Genomic DNA, 18,104 nt, shown 5'->3' on the forward strand with positions numbered 1-18,104 from the left:
GATGCTTACTATTTGTATTGATCACCGAATAATATTTATATTTACCCAGATTCAACTCTCTTTGCGCCTTGATGAATGCATATTTTTATTTATTTTAGAAGTATTTTGCAAAAACTAAAAATAAAAGGGATGTGTTTCGACATCCCTGGCGAGACTACTTTCATTACCATGGATGTCAACGATGTCAACAGATGGCATCGCACCAAACCCATGGCGATGCCGGTTGGCCGAAATTTTGTTATCTGTTGTTTTCCAGTTGTCTTCAACAACTCTACGAAGCGATCCTAAATATCAGTGAACAACAAGTTTTACCGGAAGCAAAAATCAGATAAAGCTTCAGTAGTAGTCAGTCTGGTATTTACCATCTCTCAGTATCCAGGCTGCTGTAGCCTCGCTAACCAATAATCCCAGAAGCCCCGATCCACTCGTGGCGGCGCTACCAGAGGTTTTGTAGATGACGCCACCATACAAGCCACCATACAAACAGCACTGGTCCTTGCGGTTGACGAGCTTGTGGACAAATCATAAAAATGGTAACCGGACAAAAGATCGTAAAGCAGATGATCGTATGGCAAAAGATCGTAGGAAGTTGATCGTATGCAAAAGATCGTAATGGATAAAGATCGTACGACACATGATGATGACGGATGACCAAGTATACGTAGGTACTACCAGTGGCGGCGGATTCGATTTTGGCGTGGGGGGGGGGGGGGGCAAGATCCCAGTCGAGATGATGGGCCTGTTCCAGCGCCTCCAGAAACCTCCAGCAAGCTCCAGAAAGCTCTAGAATCCTCCAGAGAGCGTTCCAGCGCCTCCAGAAAGCTCCAGAAAGCTCTCGCCAAAGCTCCAGAAACCTCCAGTAGCCTCCAGAGAGTTGGGAGGTCCAAATTTCTCTGGAGGCTCTGGTCTACAATCATGGTGCACATGTGACAATCACGAATGTAAACAAAGGACTTTTGACTGATTATTTTACAACTTGAATGTAAAGAAAATTACATTGCTATAATTTTGTAAATCTTTCTTAATAAAATTGAAAACAAATTTTGCATTTCAAGAGAGAACAATCGTCATTCTTTTAGTATATGTGATGCCAATCTCCAGAAATCTCCAGATTGCGTTCCAGCGCCTCCAGTGAAACCTCTGGTAGAGCCTCCAGTCAAGAATTTCTACTGGAGGCGCTGGAACAGGCCCGATGTCATAGGCGGATCCAGAAAGGCGTTTTCGACGCTGTAGGGGACATACCCCCCCCCCCCCCAAGTGTCCAAAATCCAAAAACTCCTCGGATTTCGATTCCTTACGGACCTACTGCTGTCTGCTTAACAGTATAAAGCAAAAAAACATTTCGATAAAAGTTTTGTTATTAGGAAACATAAGGTACGTTTTGTCTATTTCGCGCGATGCAAGGGGAGGGGGAGTAAATATTTGCTTTATATGCTCGCTCCCTGGATCTGCCAGTGGACGATGTAACGATTTTCGTATTGCTGTAGCCTGTATTAGAAAAAAGCTCCAATGGGAAAAATTGTGCCATAGCCCATAACCCGATCGCAAATCAGATTTGAAGAACGGTGCCAAACCTTTTGAAGTAGGCGAGCGCTATTCTTCAATGAGGTAACTCGTTACCATTTCCTCTGTTCATTTTACGTTCGGTTTCCGTTTAACCCGCGACCTGGTGGGGGGGGGCTATTTTTTGCCCCCCCCCCCTCCAGACTTTTCGATATATCTCCAGAACCGCTGCGCCGATCGTCACCAAACTTTCAGTACCCTCCCGGACATCAATTTTACACATTGTGACCAAAAATTTTTCCAAAGGCTATGATAGGTTGGCCGGAAATGACGTCAGAGTGACGTCATGTTCTGCCGTTTTCGACCCAAAAAAGGGTTTCGCGGGCAGAGCTGTCAGGCCTATAGCTTTGCAAATACAGAAAAATGATAGAAACATAAAAGTTGAAGAATCGACAGGGCTACAAAACTGCTATCTCAGATTTTTGAAATTTTTGGTTTTTGACCCCCAAAAACCAAAAAATATATTTATTGGATATAACAATCGAAAAATCCAAAAAGTTTTTTGAATTTTGCAAAAACCGGAATATATATGATAGTCCTTACGGCCTTCCATCCACATACCAAATTTGAGATTGATACCTCTTTTTTTGGCGAAGTTATAGCGAAAAAACTGTTCAAAATTGATGACGTCAAATTTTCAAACTCAATTTTTAGCAATTCTAGACCCCGTAGCGCAAAACAAAGACCACCATTAGACTCCCCGTGACGAGCTGCATCGAATCAATACCCATTTTATGCAAAACTATCAACTTTAAAATTTGACCTTTTTTGGCCTGACCTTGACCTGACCTTGACCTCAACTTCACCAGAAAGTGACCTAAGCCGTACCTGATAGTCTTATAACCAACACCATTGTGTTGGAAATGAAAAATTGGCCATAAAACATGCATCACACAACCTTAGTAAAGTTGGGCTCATGTGACCTGACCTGTGACCCTTGGTGACCTGACCTGTGACCTGACCTGGTATTGTCAGTGACCTCTAATAGCAACATATCTACTAGGCAACTGACGCCCTATCGCTGATTCTCGACAAAATGCGTTTTCCTCGGTGTTATAGCGCATTCCCAAGAAGACCCGTGAACGGTGAAACATTTCATCTTTGACCTGACCTGTGACGTCATCGGTGACCCCTAGGTCAATGAAATTTGGTTTCCCTCGACAAATTTGACAGGCCTTTCGAACGCCGTTTGAATTTTGCGGATCCGTCCAGTAGTTTCGGAGATACGAGGGGGGGCAAAAAATAGCCCCCCCCCCCCCCCACCAGGTCGCGTTATAAACAGACCCCACCAGGGCGCGGGTTAACCTTCCTTTAAAAAGCATTTCTAAAACAGATATCAACTGAAACTAGCTAAGGACTGTCTCGATGGGTTTATCCTACAGTAAGTCCACAGCAAGGCTTAACTAAGGCCCAAACGCTCGTCAAGCTGGGAACGGAGGGCTGAGATGAGGGAGTCGAGCGACGGACTAGGGTGAAGGAATTCGGTGGACTGGATGCAGAAGCTCTGGGGGGGGGGAGGGGCGTTTCTTTATTAAGACTTTAGGGTGCGCTGACTGCGGTAAGGTCCAAATTATCACACCAAATTTTGCCACGACATCTACCGGTTCAGGCACTCGAGAATCAGCGGCCAGTGATATCTGCAAAGACGAAGCATTTCCAACCCAGCTTCAGCCTAGTGTGGGCGCCTCAGCCCTCAGGTGGCTTTAATTACAGTTGCACATACCAAACGACCTCAGTGCAGCCAGTCTGTCGCCGAAACCATTCGGAACTGACTTCAACGAAAAGTGAGACAAGGTTAGTGCTATCGTTAAGTGCCATTACAGACTTGGACCCCGTTGGCTTGACCCACTGGAAGGTGGTAGTTATCGGACGCTGCGGGGCATACTCATTTTTCCAAAATGCCTTAGATTTTGCTTTCGTGTTCGATGCTCTGTATTGCATTCTATAGCCAGCCTTTAGCCAGAGGGGGCCCCACTAATGATCAGTGCCCTAACCCTCAAAAGTTTCCAACGTTAATTTTTACTTATTTAATAGTGAATACTGAAATAAAGCGGATACTGAACTGTGAACATCCAGTTTTTACACTGGCCCCACACAAGCCTCCGAATGCCCAAAGCAGATCTCTGATGACTGGCCTTTGGGTGTCATACCGTGCATTGGTCAATGTGGTCAATGTGTACGACCTCGGCGTTTACCATTTTACTTGCACTGGAAACTGTTGCGCTCGAAAAAAATCAGGGGAGTGGCTTATTACGAGCGCTCATCAGTCCTAACTACCCGCAAGCGAATGGCTAGCCCTTCCGTCTCCGCTCGCTTGCGATTTGGCATTCATGTAGGTACAAAATAGCGGCAAACGACCACTGAGGGTGTGAGTTGCGGTCTCTTGCACACTAAAAATATCTCTAAATCGAATCTGAAAAGACAAAAAATGCTATAAAGCGGAAATGGTTAGCATTTACACATATTCAAAAGGCACCGTTGGGAAAACTGTAAGAGCGCATAGCTGCAATATCATGCAGGCTATGGAAATTTTCCTCATGTTTAGGGCACAAATTATGGAGGGGCAAGAATATACGTTTGTCCCTCCTCCAGAAGTTTCTTAGGGAACGATGCCTCCTCTGCCGCTCCGTATCCGTCGCCCCTGTAAGCGGTCACTGAAGGCCTGGGTTGCCGCTGCGTCACGTTGACGCTTATAATGTCTCCAAAACTAGGTTGAAGAGAGGAAAACTTGAATTGAACGCGAACACTTGTCATTTAAGAAAGGCAACGTATGATAGTGTATATGGGCATCTGGTTACATATATAAGTTTTCTGATTATTCCGATGATCGAACGGAATAATCAGGTATATGTTTCTTGTCTAAGTTTTGTCACAAATTATGGGGGGGCAAAAAGATACTTTTGCCCCCCCCCCTCGAGTTTGCCAGGGGGGCAGCTGCCCCCCCTGCCCCCCCCCCCCCCCCCCCCCGAATCCGCCGCCCCTGGGTACTACGTAGGGCAATCAATAGTCCTACGTTATACGTATCGCAAATGTTCATGCAGTGTTATTAGCACGGTATATGTGGGTATATAGAGAACTGGTTATTAGTACGAGCGAGCGAGCGCAGCGAGCGAAGCGAGTCTTTTTTCAATATAACGAGAAAATCTCAGTATGAGCGGCCCGGCCCGGCCCGGCCTGTAAGCTTTTGAGAGGCTTATATCTCAGCAACCGGTGAACCGATTGGCCTGCGGTCTTTTTTGCTGGGTAGCCCTATCCCTTCTACTCCGTAATTACTACTTTTGATACATCTCAGTGGCCGTCGTGGCACGTGCCACGTGAAAAGTCAAGAGTGTTCAAGCTGTTTTGCAAAAGTAGTGATTTTGAGAGGCTCATATCTCAGCAGCCGCTTGGGCGATTGTCTTGCGGTAATTTTTGTAGGGTAGCTGCATCCCTTCTACCAAAGGTCGGATACTCTTGATCTATATGAGTGACCCCCACTGCACGTGCAAGATACAAAAAGAAGAGGTGCCAAATTTGTTCCCATTTTAATAACTCGGTAATTACTGGGGCGATTTCGCTGAAACTTGGCATACCTAGGCACCCACCAGGCAATACATTCCCATGTGTTGCGGTTAAGGTGCTACTGCACGTGCGCAGAAGCACGTGTGCACGTGCTTCCAGATCTCGAGAACAGCTGGGCCGATAGCGCTCAAATTTGGTACACGGTTGGGGACCAGTTAGGGGAAAGTGGGGTAAGACGGTCAGGGTAGGTAAGACGGGCACCCCTTCTGCAGACCAAACCAATAGCACCACGAGCGAGAAAAATTAGGACCAGAATTGCTTTTCCCACTACACACCACCATTGAAGTTTGGTGAATTTGTGTTCAGTCAATAATCTTTTATTTTGATTTCTTTAAAACACGCGTTTCATTGAAAACATCAATAATGTATTGTGCAAGCTTTTGTGTGCAGCACTATACCTAGAGTTAAAAACTCGCAATCACTTGTGGTATACACTCATATGCCACCAGTGTTCATTTACCGCGGATTTGCTTTGTCTGCATCAAATTGTACACACACAAAAATTGTGCTGAACTTCTGACATTGAGTTTGGGGTAAGACGGGCAACTATGAATCCAATGGGTCTGTAATGGTGAAAATAGTTTTTGTTGCTGTAGGAAAAAAAGAAGCATTTCTAATAAGAATATGTTCGATTCCGATACTCACAGACATGTTAGCAATATTCTTTCGGCACAGTTTATTCTCGAATAATGAATGTGAAAAACAGTTCTACATGGCTTCTGAACTAGGGCCTATATACGAGCATACGCCTTCTGCACGAATCTCGCGTATATCTACTGCCATTTCCGAAGCACTTGAGACCAACGAGCGACTGTATCAATGCGGCTAATCTCGGGCATTTGTTGCGAGCTGTGCTGGTCGTTGAAAGAAGATGGCCGTCTTGCCCTACCCATGTGACCGTCTTACCCCATGGGGTGGGGTAAGACGGGTTTTTGCAAGGTTTTGCAAAAAAGCTGCAATTTATTTGTTGGATCAGGTCTAAGCCTCATCTTCCGGCAAATGGAAGTAAAATGTCTAACAAAGATTTTCACTCAGTTTCCCGTTTCTATGATGTTTCTAACCGGCCGAAAAATGGCTCCAAAGTTAAGGTGCCCGTCTTACCCCACTTTCCCCTAGTAGGGTACCGTGCAAAAGTCAGTTTGGACCCCGTTTGCACGTGCGCACGTGCAGAATGCCGCTTCCAGATCTCAGGAACGGCTGGGCCGATTGCGTTCAAATTTGATACACCGCTAGCGACCGGTTAGAAGGGTGCTTTGCACAAGCCCGTTGGAAGTACCCTCTCGCCCTTCCGCACGTGCAGGGCTCACCATCTCGCTCGCTCGTTCTTCGCCCAAAAGGCGTTTTACTGGTGTATATTATGCTTAATAGGAGTTAGAGAAGTTTTAACATGCAATGGGCTCGATTGGAACGGTTCCCTTCAGGCCAAGAGGCCTCTAAATTCCGATGAAATTAATCACCTCCCGACAGGAGCGCGGGTACTACTTTCAGACTGGGGGGGGGGGGGGGGGTTGCACCCCATAGATGATAGGTAGTAGAGATCAACCTAGGGTACCCCAAATCTAGGATTCTCACCGGTTTTAAGCCACTTATTTTTCATCCCTTGGCTTTTCAACAAAAAAGAAAACACTCGAAACTTTTTTACCACCTCCTGGAGGATTCATTTTTACCGAACCCGCAAGACAAGAGTATATTTAAAGGGTACCTCGCTGCTACCATTATGTGCATGGTAACGGTACGTGGGTAAATTGAAGTTATTCGCCAGCAAAGAGTATTATTACCATGTAAATATCAATATTACTCTCGCAATCCTGGACAGGACGAAAACTCTTTCCTCCTAGGTATTGTGACTCGTGTGCAGGTGGTCGTTCCATGAGTGGATCTTGTTTACCCTCGTGAATATAATATTTGAAAGAGTATCAATCAGCCAATCAAAAACGAGATCGGCCGTTTGAAGGTTGAAGGCCGCGCGCATCTGTCAGTTTTCCGCCGTTAGTCTCCGAGAGAGGGTGTGCGCAGTGTCGGTGTGGCGCGAGGTGGCCGTTGGTGATTGTGCTTGTGTGCTGTTCATCGCCTATAGAGCCTCTGCGGACATTTTATTGTAAGTACCGATGTGATGGAGCATTACGTGCTGTTGAGTGGTGCTAGTTTGATCTGGCTTACGGATCCCGCGCACGGCCACGTGGCAGAGTGTTGTAAGTAGGTACATAAACTTTGTTGTGATGCATTTTGTTGGTGACTTAGAAAAAGATATATACTGTAGTGATGCAGTTTTATTATCCCACGTAGACGGGCGACCACCCAGGAACGCTGCCGTTCACTTCAAATGTTGTGGGCTGTGCCTTATCCAATTTGAGGGAGCTGAATTCTTATTCATATTCAAGCATTCATTTTGAGTATTCGTATTCAAGTTGCATTCAAGTTGTATCGTGATGTTTGTTTACCGCGTGTGCATCGCTGAACGCGTATGAATAAGTGGAGTCTCACAATGTCCATGGCTGCAGTGAACCCCTCGTATTGTTTGTACGGAATGCCAAATATGTATTGTTGCTCTTGAAGCATGTTTTTTAGTTGATGAGCTCCGGTTAACAGAAGCTTCGCGAAGCTTCTGAAGAGCGTCTGTGGGTCCGTTACCATCCTCTGGGGGGTTTACACTAAAGGAAAGCGTAAACATTACCATGTCACTAAGGGTAAGCCAGAAGAATATGCTCTCTGTAAGGTGGTAAATCACAGAGTAGATGGCATGCTACTCTTTAGAGGAGGGTCACGTTAAAAAGTTACCCTTCCACAGCGTGTAACTTCGAAAATGTTGCCCTCTAGACGAGAGTAAATCAAAAGAGTTTACCATACAGAAGATGGTAAAAAACGTCTGTGTGTCACGTTACCCCTCCCTGACGAGTTTACTCTCCATGAAAGAGTAAAATTTACCATCTGGAGGGTGGTAAAAAACGTCTGTGTGTCAAGCTATCCGTCGAGACCGTTGTGACGCATACCGTACTTTTGACGTTTAAAGTTTTATAGTGTTTCGAGCTAGCCTGAGCTAGGCTGAGTTGTCTCACCTTTCAAGTGATCGGCTGTGATGTATCACATTAGTGTTGCAGTGTACTTGCGTTGTTGTTTCGACAATACAGAGCATACTTATGAAGACAGTGAATGTTGGTTGGTTGTATTATAGGACTGCGTATAGAGAATAGGTGTTAGTGTCTGGTATCCGTGTCATTGATGTGTAATGTTGCGCTCACCTTATATTTTTCATTGATAATTTAAAAAAATAGTGGGGATACAAATCCACTTTTCCGCCTAATTTTTAAATTTTCATGTCAAATAAGGTGCCTCCACGGAGAACACGATACGAGTTTACTCTGTATGGTAGGGTAAACCATTACCCTTGCAATGACTCCTTGCAAGAGTGTAAAATTTACTCCGATGTGAAGGGTCAGTTGGATTTTTTACTATTCTCGTCGGGGTAAACACCCAAGGAGTACAATTATTTTACCCTACTGACGATATTTTAGGGGACGTGTTATTCTCGGGACGAGAGTAAATTGAAGAAGTTACCACTTGGGAAGGAGTAAATACAAAGTTTTTACCCTCTCGAGAGTGGTAAAAAACGTCTGTGGACGTCTTACTCTTTCCTGGAGGGTAAACTCCCCAGGAATGAGTATATTTACTCCATGGTGGTGGGTAAAATCAAAGTGTTACCCTTCAGCCAAGAGTAAAACAACGGATTTACCATCTGGGAAGGAGTAAATACAAAGTTTTTACCCTCTGGAGAGTTGTAAAAAACGTCTGTGGACACCTTACTCTTTCCTGGGGGGTAAACTCCCCGGGAAGGAATATATTTACTCCGTGGTGGTGGGTAATACCAAAGTGTTACCCTTAAGTCAAGAGTAAAATAACGGATTTATCCTCTGGAAGAGAATAAATTAGAAGAGTTTACCCCGCGGTACGTGGTAAAAAACGTCTGCGTGCCTCGTACTCCCTCCCAGCGGATTTACTCTCCAGGGGAGAGTTTACTCTCCAGGGGAGAGTAAAAAAGTTTTCAGTGAACATTTTCAAAAAAGTGCGGTATTCCGTCTTAAAGTTGTGGAGGGGGGCATCGCCCCCACGGCCCCAGAGTTGGGGGGAAGCTGCCCCCACTGCCCCCCCCCGGCTCCCGCGCCTATATGCCTCCCGAGAACCTGCTTAGCCCAATAGTTTTCGTCATCGTCTCGGGCCTGATGAACTAAATCATAACTTGTGTATGCATGAACTACAAATTGCGAAAATATTTGCAGCAATGACTGTTTGTCAGAAATTCAAATGGCTATAAAATCCATTACTCGTAACTTGTCGGTTGTTAAATCGTTATCATCGTCATTACCTATAAAGTTGCCAAGATTCAAAGTTTCTACCTGTCATCACAAGCAAGTAGGTACCAAATCTCCCGACGTTTCGCTTTATTGCATGGGTGGAGAGCCTGCCCCGGCCCCTGGCCACCCCGGCCGTGGCCGGGGCAACTTTCATCCTACCCCAGCGCGGCCGAGGTACCTAACTTTTCCACTCTTGTAAATCCTAAAATCTGTCTCCATACGAGAAAAGAAAACTCTCGTTCTTCGGATGTTGACTGCCATGGGCGTAATATTGCAAATGAGGTAGGTAGGTATTTATTTATTTATTTAATTCACCATAGGTAATCGCCAACCCTAGCCGACCCGCGTGTGGTCGCCAATGCCATGAGATTGCTCTCACTAATCGTGTTCAGTTTCGAAAATTTGGCACGCCTTCGGCGCACTTTTTCAGAACCACTGCCTTCGGCTGGCCTGCCACCAACCGCAACCACACCCGTTTATGAGCGTACCCGTCAGGATGCTCATAAACACCAAGCGTCCGTCACGCTTCGAACTCGGACTGTTGTAACCGGGACGTATGCTCTCGCCACGCGGAGTCCAACGCTCTAGCGACTGAGCTACGGGACCGAGACCGGTCGATATCCCTGGATCGACTCCCTGTTTGTGGAAACATAATGATTGTAGATATAAATCGTGATTTTTTGTGCACGTAAATAACTTTACGTGTGTCCGTACTCCGTATATATACGGATATATACGGATATATCTACTTGTGAAAGTGGAACGAAAACGTTTAATGTAACCGACTAGATATATAGGAACGTTTACGCCTATAGGGGAAGGTGCCCAAATTGCGCCATGCTTAGCTTAATCAACTATTACTCGTAAAGGGATGGGTGGAGAGCTGGTTAAAGGGACCTTCCCTCCTTCAAAAAAGTTTATGAATTGGCATGAAAGTAATGTCGCTCGGTTCAGAAAGAGCGAAAACGAATATCTACCAAATTTCACCGAAAAAATATTCACCGGTTTTCAAGATATTAGACTTTTACTTTTGTTTACTTTTTGGGATCTCCGCTGTTCCTAGCGACTTTATTTGGAAGCAATAGTTTGGCAGCTGAAAGTGCGGCACTTGTTGCGCGCAAAGCAGCATGTACCACCGCGAGCTACAAAACGTTTTAGTCAAACATTTAAAAATCGTTAGATATCTGCGCTGACGTCACACATTCAGAAGGGTAATCCTATGCATTAGCCCCTCTGAATCAAAATGCTGCAATTTTGAAATTCAATATTTCCGATTTAAAGGGACCCTCCCGGCTCCCACCTTCAAAAAAGTTAATGAATTGGCATGAAAGTGATGTCGCTCGGTTCAGAAAGAGCAAAAACGAATATCTACCAAATTTCATCGAAAAATATTCACCGGTTTTCAAGATATTAGACTTTTACTTTTGTTTACTTTTTGGGATCTCCGCTGTTCCTAGCGACTTTATTTGAAAGTGCGGCATTTGTTGCGCGCAAAGCAGCATATACCACCGCGTGCTACAAAACGTTTTAGTCAAACATTTAACGGACGTTCGAAAGCCTGATGACGTCATCAGATTCCCGTAATGGTTAAGAGATAGGGACCACGCTGGTCCCACCCTGCAAGTAAAGGGAAGAAATTTCTTGAACACCATAAAGCTGCGGGGGTTGCGACCAGGATAAATGGTGGTTTCTGAGCCTGGCCGCAAACTTGGCTATCTCAACTCAAAACTAATGTTAAGGTGGGAGGGTCCCTTTAAAGGGACCCTCCCACCTTCAAAAAAGTTAATGAATTGGCATGAAAGTGATGTCGCTCGGTTCAGAAAGAGCAAAAACGAATATCTACCAAATTTCATCGAAAAATATTCACCGGTTTTCAAGATATTAGACTTTTACTTTTGTTTACTTTTTGGGATCTCCGCTGTTCCTAGCGACTTTATTTGAAAGTGCGGCATTTGTTGCGCGCAAAGCAGCATATACCACCGCGTGCTACAAAACGTTTTAGTCAAACATTTAAAAATCGTTAGATATCTGCGATGACGTCACACATTCAGAGGGGTATTCTTATGCATTAGCCCCTCTGAATCAAAATGCTGCAATTTTGAAATTCAATATTTCCGATTTAAGGCATTTCTCGATGTTGTGAGTGCCGAAACCGGTAATTGTGAGCCAGGGACCCCATTTTGGCTATCTCAACTCAAATCTAATGTTAAGGTGGGAGGGTCCCTTTAAGGCATTTCTCGATGTTTTGAGTGCCGAAACCGTTAATTGTGAGCCAGGGACCCCATTTTGGCTATCTCAACTCAAATCTAATGTTAAGGTGGGAGTGTCCCTTTAACGTCTTCTAATTCGTAAGCTGATTAATTTTCTATAAAAAAATGCCATTACCAGTTACCACACTTCTAAAGTCAGCCGTGAATTTTATGTTGAATTTCTAGTAAACTAAACCCTTGCAAAAGGCGCAATTAGTGCAGCCCTGCCCTAAAAGCGCCAGTACCATGCCCCATTTCCGCCACTTTCTAAAGACCTTTCAAAAAAGCAGATTTTGAATAACTTATTCACGTCAATGATTATTACAGACGATTTTCGCATCCTTAAAGGGACCCTCCCACCATCAAAAAAGTTAATGAATTGGCATGAAAGTGATGTCCCTTGGTTCAGAAAGAGCGAAAACGAATATCTACCAAATTTCACCGAAAAATATTCACTGGTTTTCAAGATATTAGGCTTTTACTTTTGTTTACTTTTTGGGATCTCCCCTGTTACTAGCGACTTTATTTGGAAGCAATAATTTGGCAGCCTTAAAGTGCGGCAGACGTTGCGCGCAAGGCAGCGTATACCACCACGTGTTAACGATGGTTTTAGTCTAAGATTTAAAAATCGTTAGATCTCCGCTGACGTCACAAATTCTAAGGGGGCATTCCAATGCACTAGCCCCTCAGAATCCGAAAACTGCAAGTTTGAAATTCCATATCTTCGAATTAAAGCATTTTTCGATGTTGTGAGTGCCCAAACCGGTATTTGCAGGCCATGGCCACCAATTTGGCTATCTCAACTCAAAACTAATGTTAAAGGAAAAGGGCCACCTTCGTGAAATATGAAGATATCGTTGTTTTTCATTTTGACATTATTATTTTTCATTTTCTTTTTAAAACTGGTGCCAGAAGTGCACAATTCGCTAAAAAGTATTTAAAACTATTTAACATATTGGTACTATGTTGATACTCTCTACGGCACCTACTGTATGATGGCATAGCGATGACGTCACACTCAAGCCAATCAGCGTTCAGAAGACAGACTCGTCGGATTGTGTCAGATAAGCTGATTGGTTAAAGCTGAGCTGGTTGGAGCTGATTGGTAAAAAACCAAAGCCTCGCCGCGAGTGGCTGTATTGTCGGATAAGAACGCATTCCTGGGATAAGGACGCATTCCTGGCGTATTTTCTTTTAAAATTGCCGATAACTACGAATGGAGGCCGAAATCGGCCGTAAGGAGGTAGACAATTAGGTTTTCGGACACGGGCTACAAGATGGCTATCTCAGTTTCAATCCCCATGTTAAAGGTGGCCCTTTTCCTTTAAGGTGGCAGTGTCCCTTTAAATTTGGACAAGGCGATTTTTTTTTTTGTAAGTAATTTAGGTACTTTTGATGACAGCATCGCCAGCTCTCTGCAAGTTTTATGTCAGAAAATCGAGGAAATAAGCGTTTTTGAGTACCTATTGAATGCATTCGACAGAGACACTTATAAGCATGTGCTGCAAAAACACAGTTAGGTACTAGCATAGCATAAGCACAAAATAGTTAATATCAAGTCGAAAATAAATAATGACTCACTGCTCGTCTTCATCGCTTCGGATGACCGGTGGAAAAGGATATAATCTTCCGGTTAAAGGAATCAAGACGTAACGAAAAAGGTTATACGTGATTCTACTTTGTCTATCAAATGGCTATCTCGTTTTTTTTGAAAATTTCGAATTTTGGCCCAAACTTTTTCTTTAATAAAACTGACTTTTTCGGGAAAATAATTATAAAATCCAAAATTTTGAGTGTATCGAAAAAACCGGAATATATGTCAGAGAAATGGTCTATGTGCACCTACATACCTACCAACTTTTAGAAGAATCGGTTCACAAATGTGGGAGTTATTCAAAATTTTATGACGTCACAACACACAATTTTTTTGAAAAATGAATTTTTTGGAAGTTCTAGACATTGTACGGAAACAAAAATAGCACCATTCGATTCGGCGTGAAAAACTGCATCAGATAGTCACCTTTTTAGGCCTTACAGCCAACTTCAAAATTTGACCTTACTTTACCTGACCTTGACCTGACCTCGACCTGAAATTCATTAAGAGGTGGTCCATATCACTATTAGTAGTTGAGTGTGCCTATTGAATTATATGAATAAAATGACCATAAAACATGCGTTGCACATGCCCTTTTATATACTTTGTTTTTGGTGACCTTACCTGACCTGACCTTGACCTTGATCTTTAAATGATATTGTATGCAAAGAATATTGTCTTGGTAGCCTAAGAACACGTCTTGGGCAATCAGCCTCAGTCCATTCTTCGGCAACTACGGTGCAAGGCCGATACTGTAGAAACTTGCATTTTGTACCCTTGACCTGACCTTGACCTGACCTCTGACCTATTTAAGCAAAACAATTTGGGCTCTTAAGATCCGCCTCGTTGAGAGCTTTCGATTACCGTTTTCCCCGTCTTTCTACGACCATCGGTTCGGAAGTTAGACAGGGGGGCAGAATCTGCCCCCCCCCCGCCAGCAGGGCGCGTTCATGTGCTTGACCTGACCTTGACCTGACCTGTGACCTTGAAATTCAACTGGCTGAATAGCCCAGCGGGGCGCGGGTTAACAAACAAAACATCCATTATTTCATTTCCATGGGTCAGAATATGGGTTTGTTTATGATGACGAGCAACAACGTGAGCATATCGTCTTTCCGACAATCGGTCGCCGGCCGGGATAACTTTTTCAGACATTCTCTACCCATGCGTTATTGGCTGGTATGCCCAAGTAGGTACCTATATAGACTAATCTATCGTGTACAAATAAATACCTAATACCGATGCAAAAGATTTTTGATTAACGTCTTTCGTCTAAAGTCGTCATTGCTACATTTGTTGCTACCGTGCACAACTTAAAAATGATTTTTGTCATGTGCTCCTTTTTGTGTTTTTTCTTTGGCATTGCAACCTTATTAGTTTACCCCGCCGGCTGTTCAGTGAGAGACTGCAGGACTGTCTCCTTTTCCGACCCAAGATACCATCCGACCGATGTGGCATGAGGACTGGCGAGAGCCCCGTCAGCCGCTTCGGTGCACTCAATCGCTACTGACTGTCAGCTGCGGTCAGTGGCAGGGGTCGCCAAACAGCTGAGTGGTTTAGCCTGGGAGCACCCAAACTGAAACAGCTGAACGGGATTCGTTGGTATGCCTATGTCTTAATAAAATAAAAAAATAGGACTTAGGTTATGTTTCGCCCCCTAATACTCAAGCAAAGGAATGTTGTTGGCTACCTATAACATCTATTTGATAGTTTTATTAGCAAACTACAAACATACACGATATAATGCGGTCCTTTTGTACATCACTCTCCCCCCCCCCGCCCCAACACACTGAGGAGAGATTTACCAGCAGAGCCAACCGGGGCACCCCTCACTCTATCAACCTCGCCCTGATAGCTACCAACCCGTACGTCTGAAGAGTAGGCGATCCGCCTTAGGCAAGCACGCCGCGTCTATTACGACATTCGCGCCTGTTTGTCACACACACCACACAGCCGTTAGAGTCAGATCGTCGCACAAGCTTCGCCACACTACGCCAGTGCCGTGGGACTGCAGGGGCTCTTGAGAAGGGGACGGGGCAAGACAGCAGTGCCATTCGCAATCAGCTCCTGCAAAGCGGCTAGAACAGCTGGCGGTGCTCGACAGTGGGCCCACGCTTGGCTAGCTCCTTGTAATACGAGTACACCACGAGGAGCAGATACCAGAAGAAGCCGTAGACGCCCAGTATGACGGCCAGGCTGGTGTAGATAATCGCCTTGGCCATTGTCCGATCGTTCTCCGACAGCTCGGCGATGGTGTTCACGTCGATCACCACGGACGGGTCGTAGAACGCGTAGAAGATGGCCACCGTGCTAACGAGCATGTAGAGGCCGAACAGGACCACGAAGGCGAGCACGAGCGGCCGGCTGGAGCGGAACACGCCGACCACCAGCGCAGCGCTGATGGCCGTGAACAGTACCGTGGTGCACAGCCGCGCGACGAGCAGCGCGCGCGAGTGGTACAGCAGCCGCTCGGCGTCCCGGTGCGGGTACAGCTCCCCCAGCTGGGTCAGCAGCTGCTCGCTGCCGACGTCCAGCTTGTGCAGCTCGATGGCGGACGACACCATCGACAGGACGCCCAGGACCTGCGGGGCACACAGACGCCGTGACGTCAGTGATGGCTGCACACTGCACGGCAACGTCATTCATGAGGGGAATAAACAAGGTGAACGACATCGCTTACGTCAATACGGTGGACCTGCAACACAGGCGACGTAGCGCCCTGTCGCCCTTCGCTATTACGGGAGAGTTACCAACCGCTAACCACAACGCCTTACTCATCGGAAGACCCGAAGACATGCCTAGAGAGTCAGAGACGGTATCGCAATGCCATGAAAAGTGAACTATCGTAACAACACGATGTTCTTAGAGTTTCAGGAACACGGTTCCGGTTGCGCATTTGTGCAATGAAGACACACTGAGTACCTACCGAGCCTATTAGCTCGTTCCTGCACAATACTGACCGTGAAGACGATACCGATGATTTTGGCCGCCTTCTCGAGTCTCATGGTGCCGCAGCAGCACCGGCAGCTCTTGAGCACCATCATGAGTTCCTGAGTCGGGCACCACCAACTACCAAGAGCAGAACACCTCTCACTAGCTCGGATTCAGGGAGACTGAGCCTACACACACCGAGCCGCTGCACGTTTCAAGCAGACGTCGGCAGCGCTTGTGACCGCCGCGCTCCGTCTGCGGACTGTCAGTGGCTCGGCGGTAGGACGCCCGGCTGTACCCGGCGCTCCAGGCCGTGTGATTATGGCTCGCGGATCGTGCTGCAGCGCCGCGGCCTTGGACGGTCGGCGCGGTGGCGCAGCGCGGCCGGCCGGCCGGGGTCCGCTGGCGGCCGGCCAGTCCTCAGTGCGGCGGCTGCAGCCGCGCAGTGTGACGGACGGTACACCGGGTTACCGTCAGAGGTGCGTGCGATCTGCAGAGCCGGCCGGGGAATAGCACAAGGACGATCGGCGCACAGCCGGCAGAATCGGGGACACTGGCAATGACCCACTTGTCACTGTCCACTTTGCCGGTACAGAAAGGAACGAGCACTTTTGATGGCTTTGTCAATGGGAGCATATTTGTGGTCCCCTATAGGTGTGAGGATAGATGGTGTGATGACATACCTACACAGTTAACTGTAGTCCGTAATGAAGGCAGAAACAAAGCCAAAAGAAAGAAACAAAACCTGGCTAACAAGACAATATAACCATGAAACCATAAGCCAAAGGCGGAAGGATTTAATGGTCTACTCCATCCATCTCCCAATGAAGCCCGATGCCAGGCCCGTGAACAGTGTTGTGTATGACAAAACCAATCCATCGCAAAATCATGTCGTCATTCAAATACCATACAATCAGCTCAAATCTGCTGGGAGTCATTGGTAACACCGCAGCATGCGGCGCGTGTGTAACTAGGTATGAGCCGTCTAAAACACGTCCACATATATACCAAATGCTCGCTGGAACATTCATCCAATTGGCAAAAGCAATGTTTACTTGGTACTACGAAGTTACGCATGCTTTGCTAAATTTAGGCTTTGTTTAATGGTATTCGTATCTGAAACATTTCACAGCTCTGTCGGCCAGCTTAATGTTTACCTCCGGTTGCATCAATAAAACTAGACGCATTCTAGCGTCTCGTCTATGATAAGCCACTTAAAGCGCTTACTTCCGCTTGGAGCGAGCTCGGCTGCGGGTCTTGCATGTGCTCGGCCACGCTCCCGCCCAAAATGGGCTAACTCGGGCGGCCCTGGCCGAGATTCAGCACCACCGTATATGTATATATTGTACTTTAGCACTGCTAAACGTGGCCCGATCCCTGCTCCACTGAGACTTACGTCTGCCTCCCGCTCGGGCCGGCCGGTTAGGCGGACATGGCTGGCAGCGCCCGGTGCGGCCTGGCAGTGGTCTGTCAGGGCAATGGGACAGGGCAGGCCGCCTATCTGTCATTCTTGGACACCCGAGGGGATCCAACAGCACGGCTTCAGAGAAAACCACGACGACGCAGTGCGTTTTTAGAATTCGATAGAGAGGAGGATCAAGTTGCAACCCGAGCACCGTTGGTGGCTGGGGGAGTTTAAAGGGACACTCCCACCTTAACATTAGTTTTGAGTTGAGATAGCCAAATTGGTGGCCATGGCCTGCAAATACCGGTTTGGGCACTCACAACATCGACAAATGCTTTAATTCGGAGATATGGAATTTCAAACTTGCAGTTTTCGGATTCTAAGGGGCTAGTGCATTGGTATGCCCCCTTAGAATTTGTGACGTCAGCGGAGATCTAACGATTTTTAAATCT

The 18,104-nt window shown here is 46.1% G+C and overlaps 1 protein-coding gene across 2 annotated transcripts; it reads right to left on the bottom strand.

Moving 5' to 3' along the window:
* Positions 1 to 15,014: 15,014 nt before the first annotated feature.
* LOC122390984 lies at positions 15,015 to 16,922 on the bottom strand. Of its 2 annotated transcripts, none has more exons than XM_043384483.1 (2): positions 16,277 to 16,922; positions 15,015 to 15,898 (listed from the first exon to the last, which is right to left on the bottom strand). In XM_043384483.1, exons 1-2 carry the CDS (start codon positions 16,358 to 16,360, stop codon positions 15,395 to 15,397), a joined length of 588 nt encoding a protein of 195 aa, XP_043240418.1. In that variant the 5' UTR covers positions 16,361 to 16,922; the 3' UTR covers positions 15,015 to 15,394. The 2 variants fall into 2 exon arrangements, with proteins under 2 accessions (XP_043240418.1, XP_043240417.1); XM_043384482.1 differs by having other exon boundaries at positions 15,015 to 15,903; positions 16,276 to 16,727.
* Between the last annotated feature and the right edge of the window lie 1,182 nt (positions 16,923 to 18,104).

Source organism: Amphibalanus amphitrite, unplaced genomic scaffold (assembly GCF_019059575.1).
Source record: "Amphibalanus amphitrite isolate SeventyFive unplaced genomic scaffold, NRLGWU_Aamphi_draft 000417F_arrow, whole genome shotgun sequence".
NCBI lineage: Eukaryota > Metazoa > Arthropoda > Thecostraca > Balanomorpha > Balanidae > Amphibalanus > Amphibalanus amphitrite.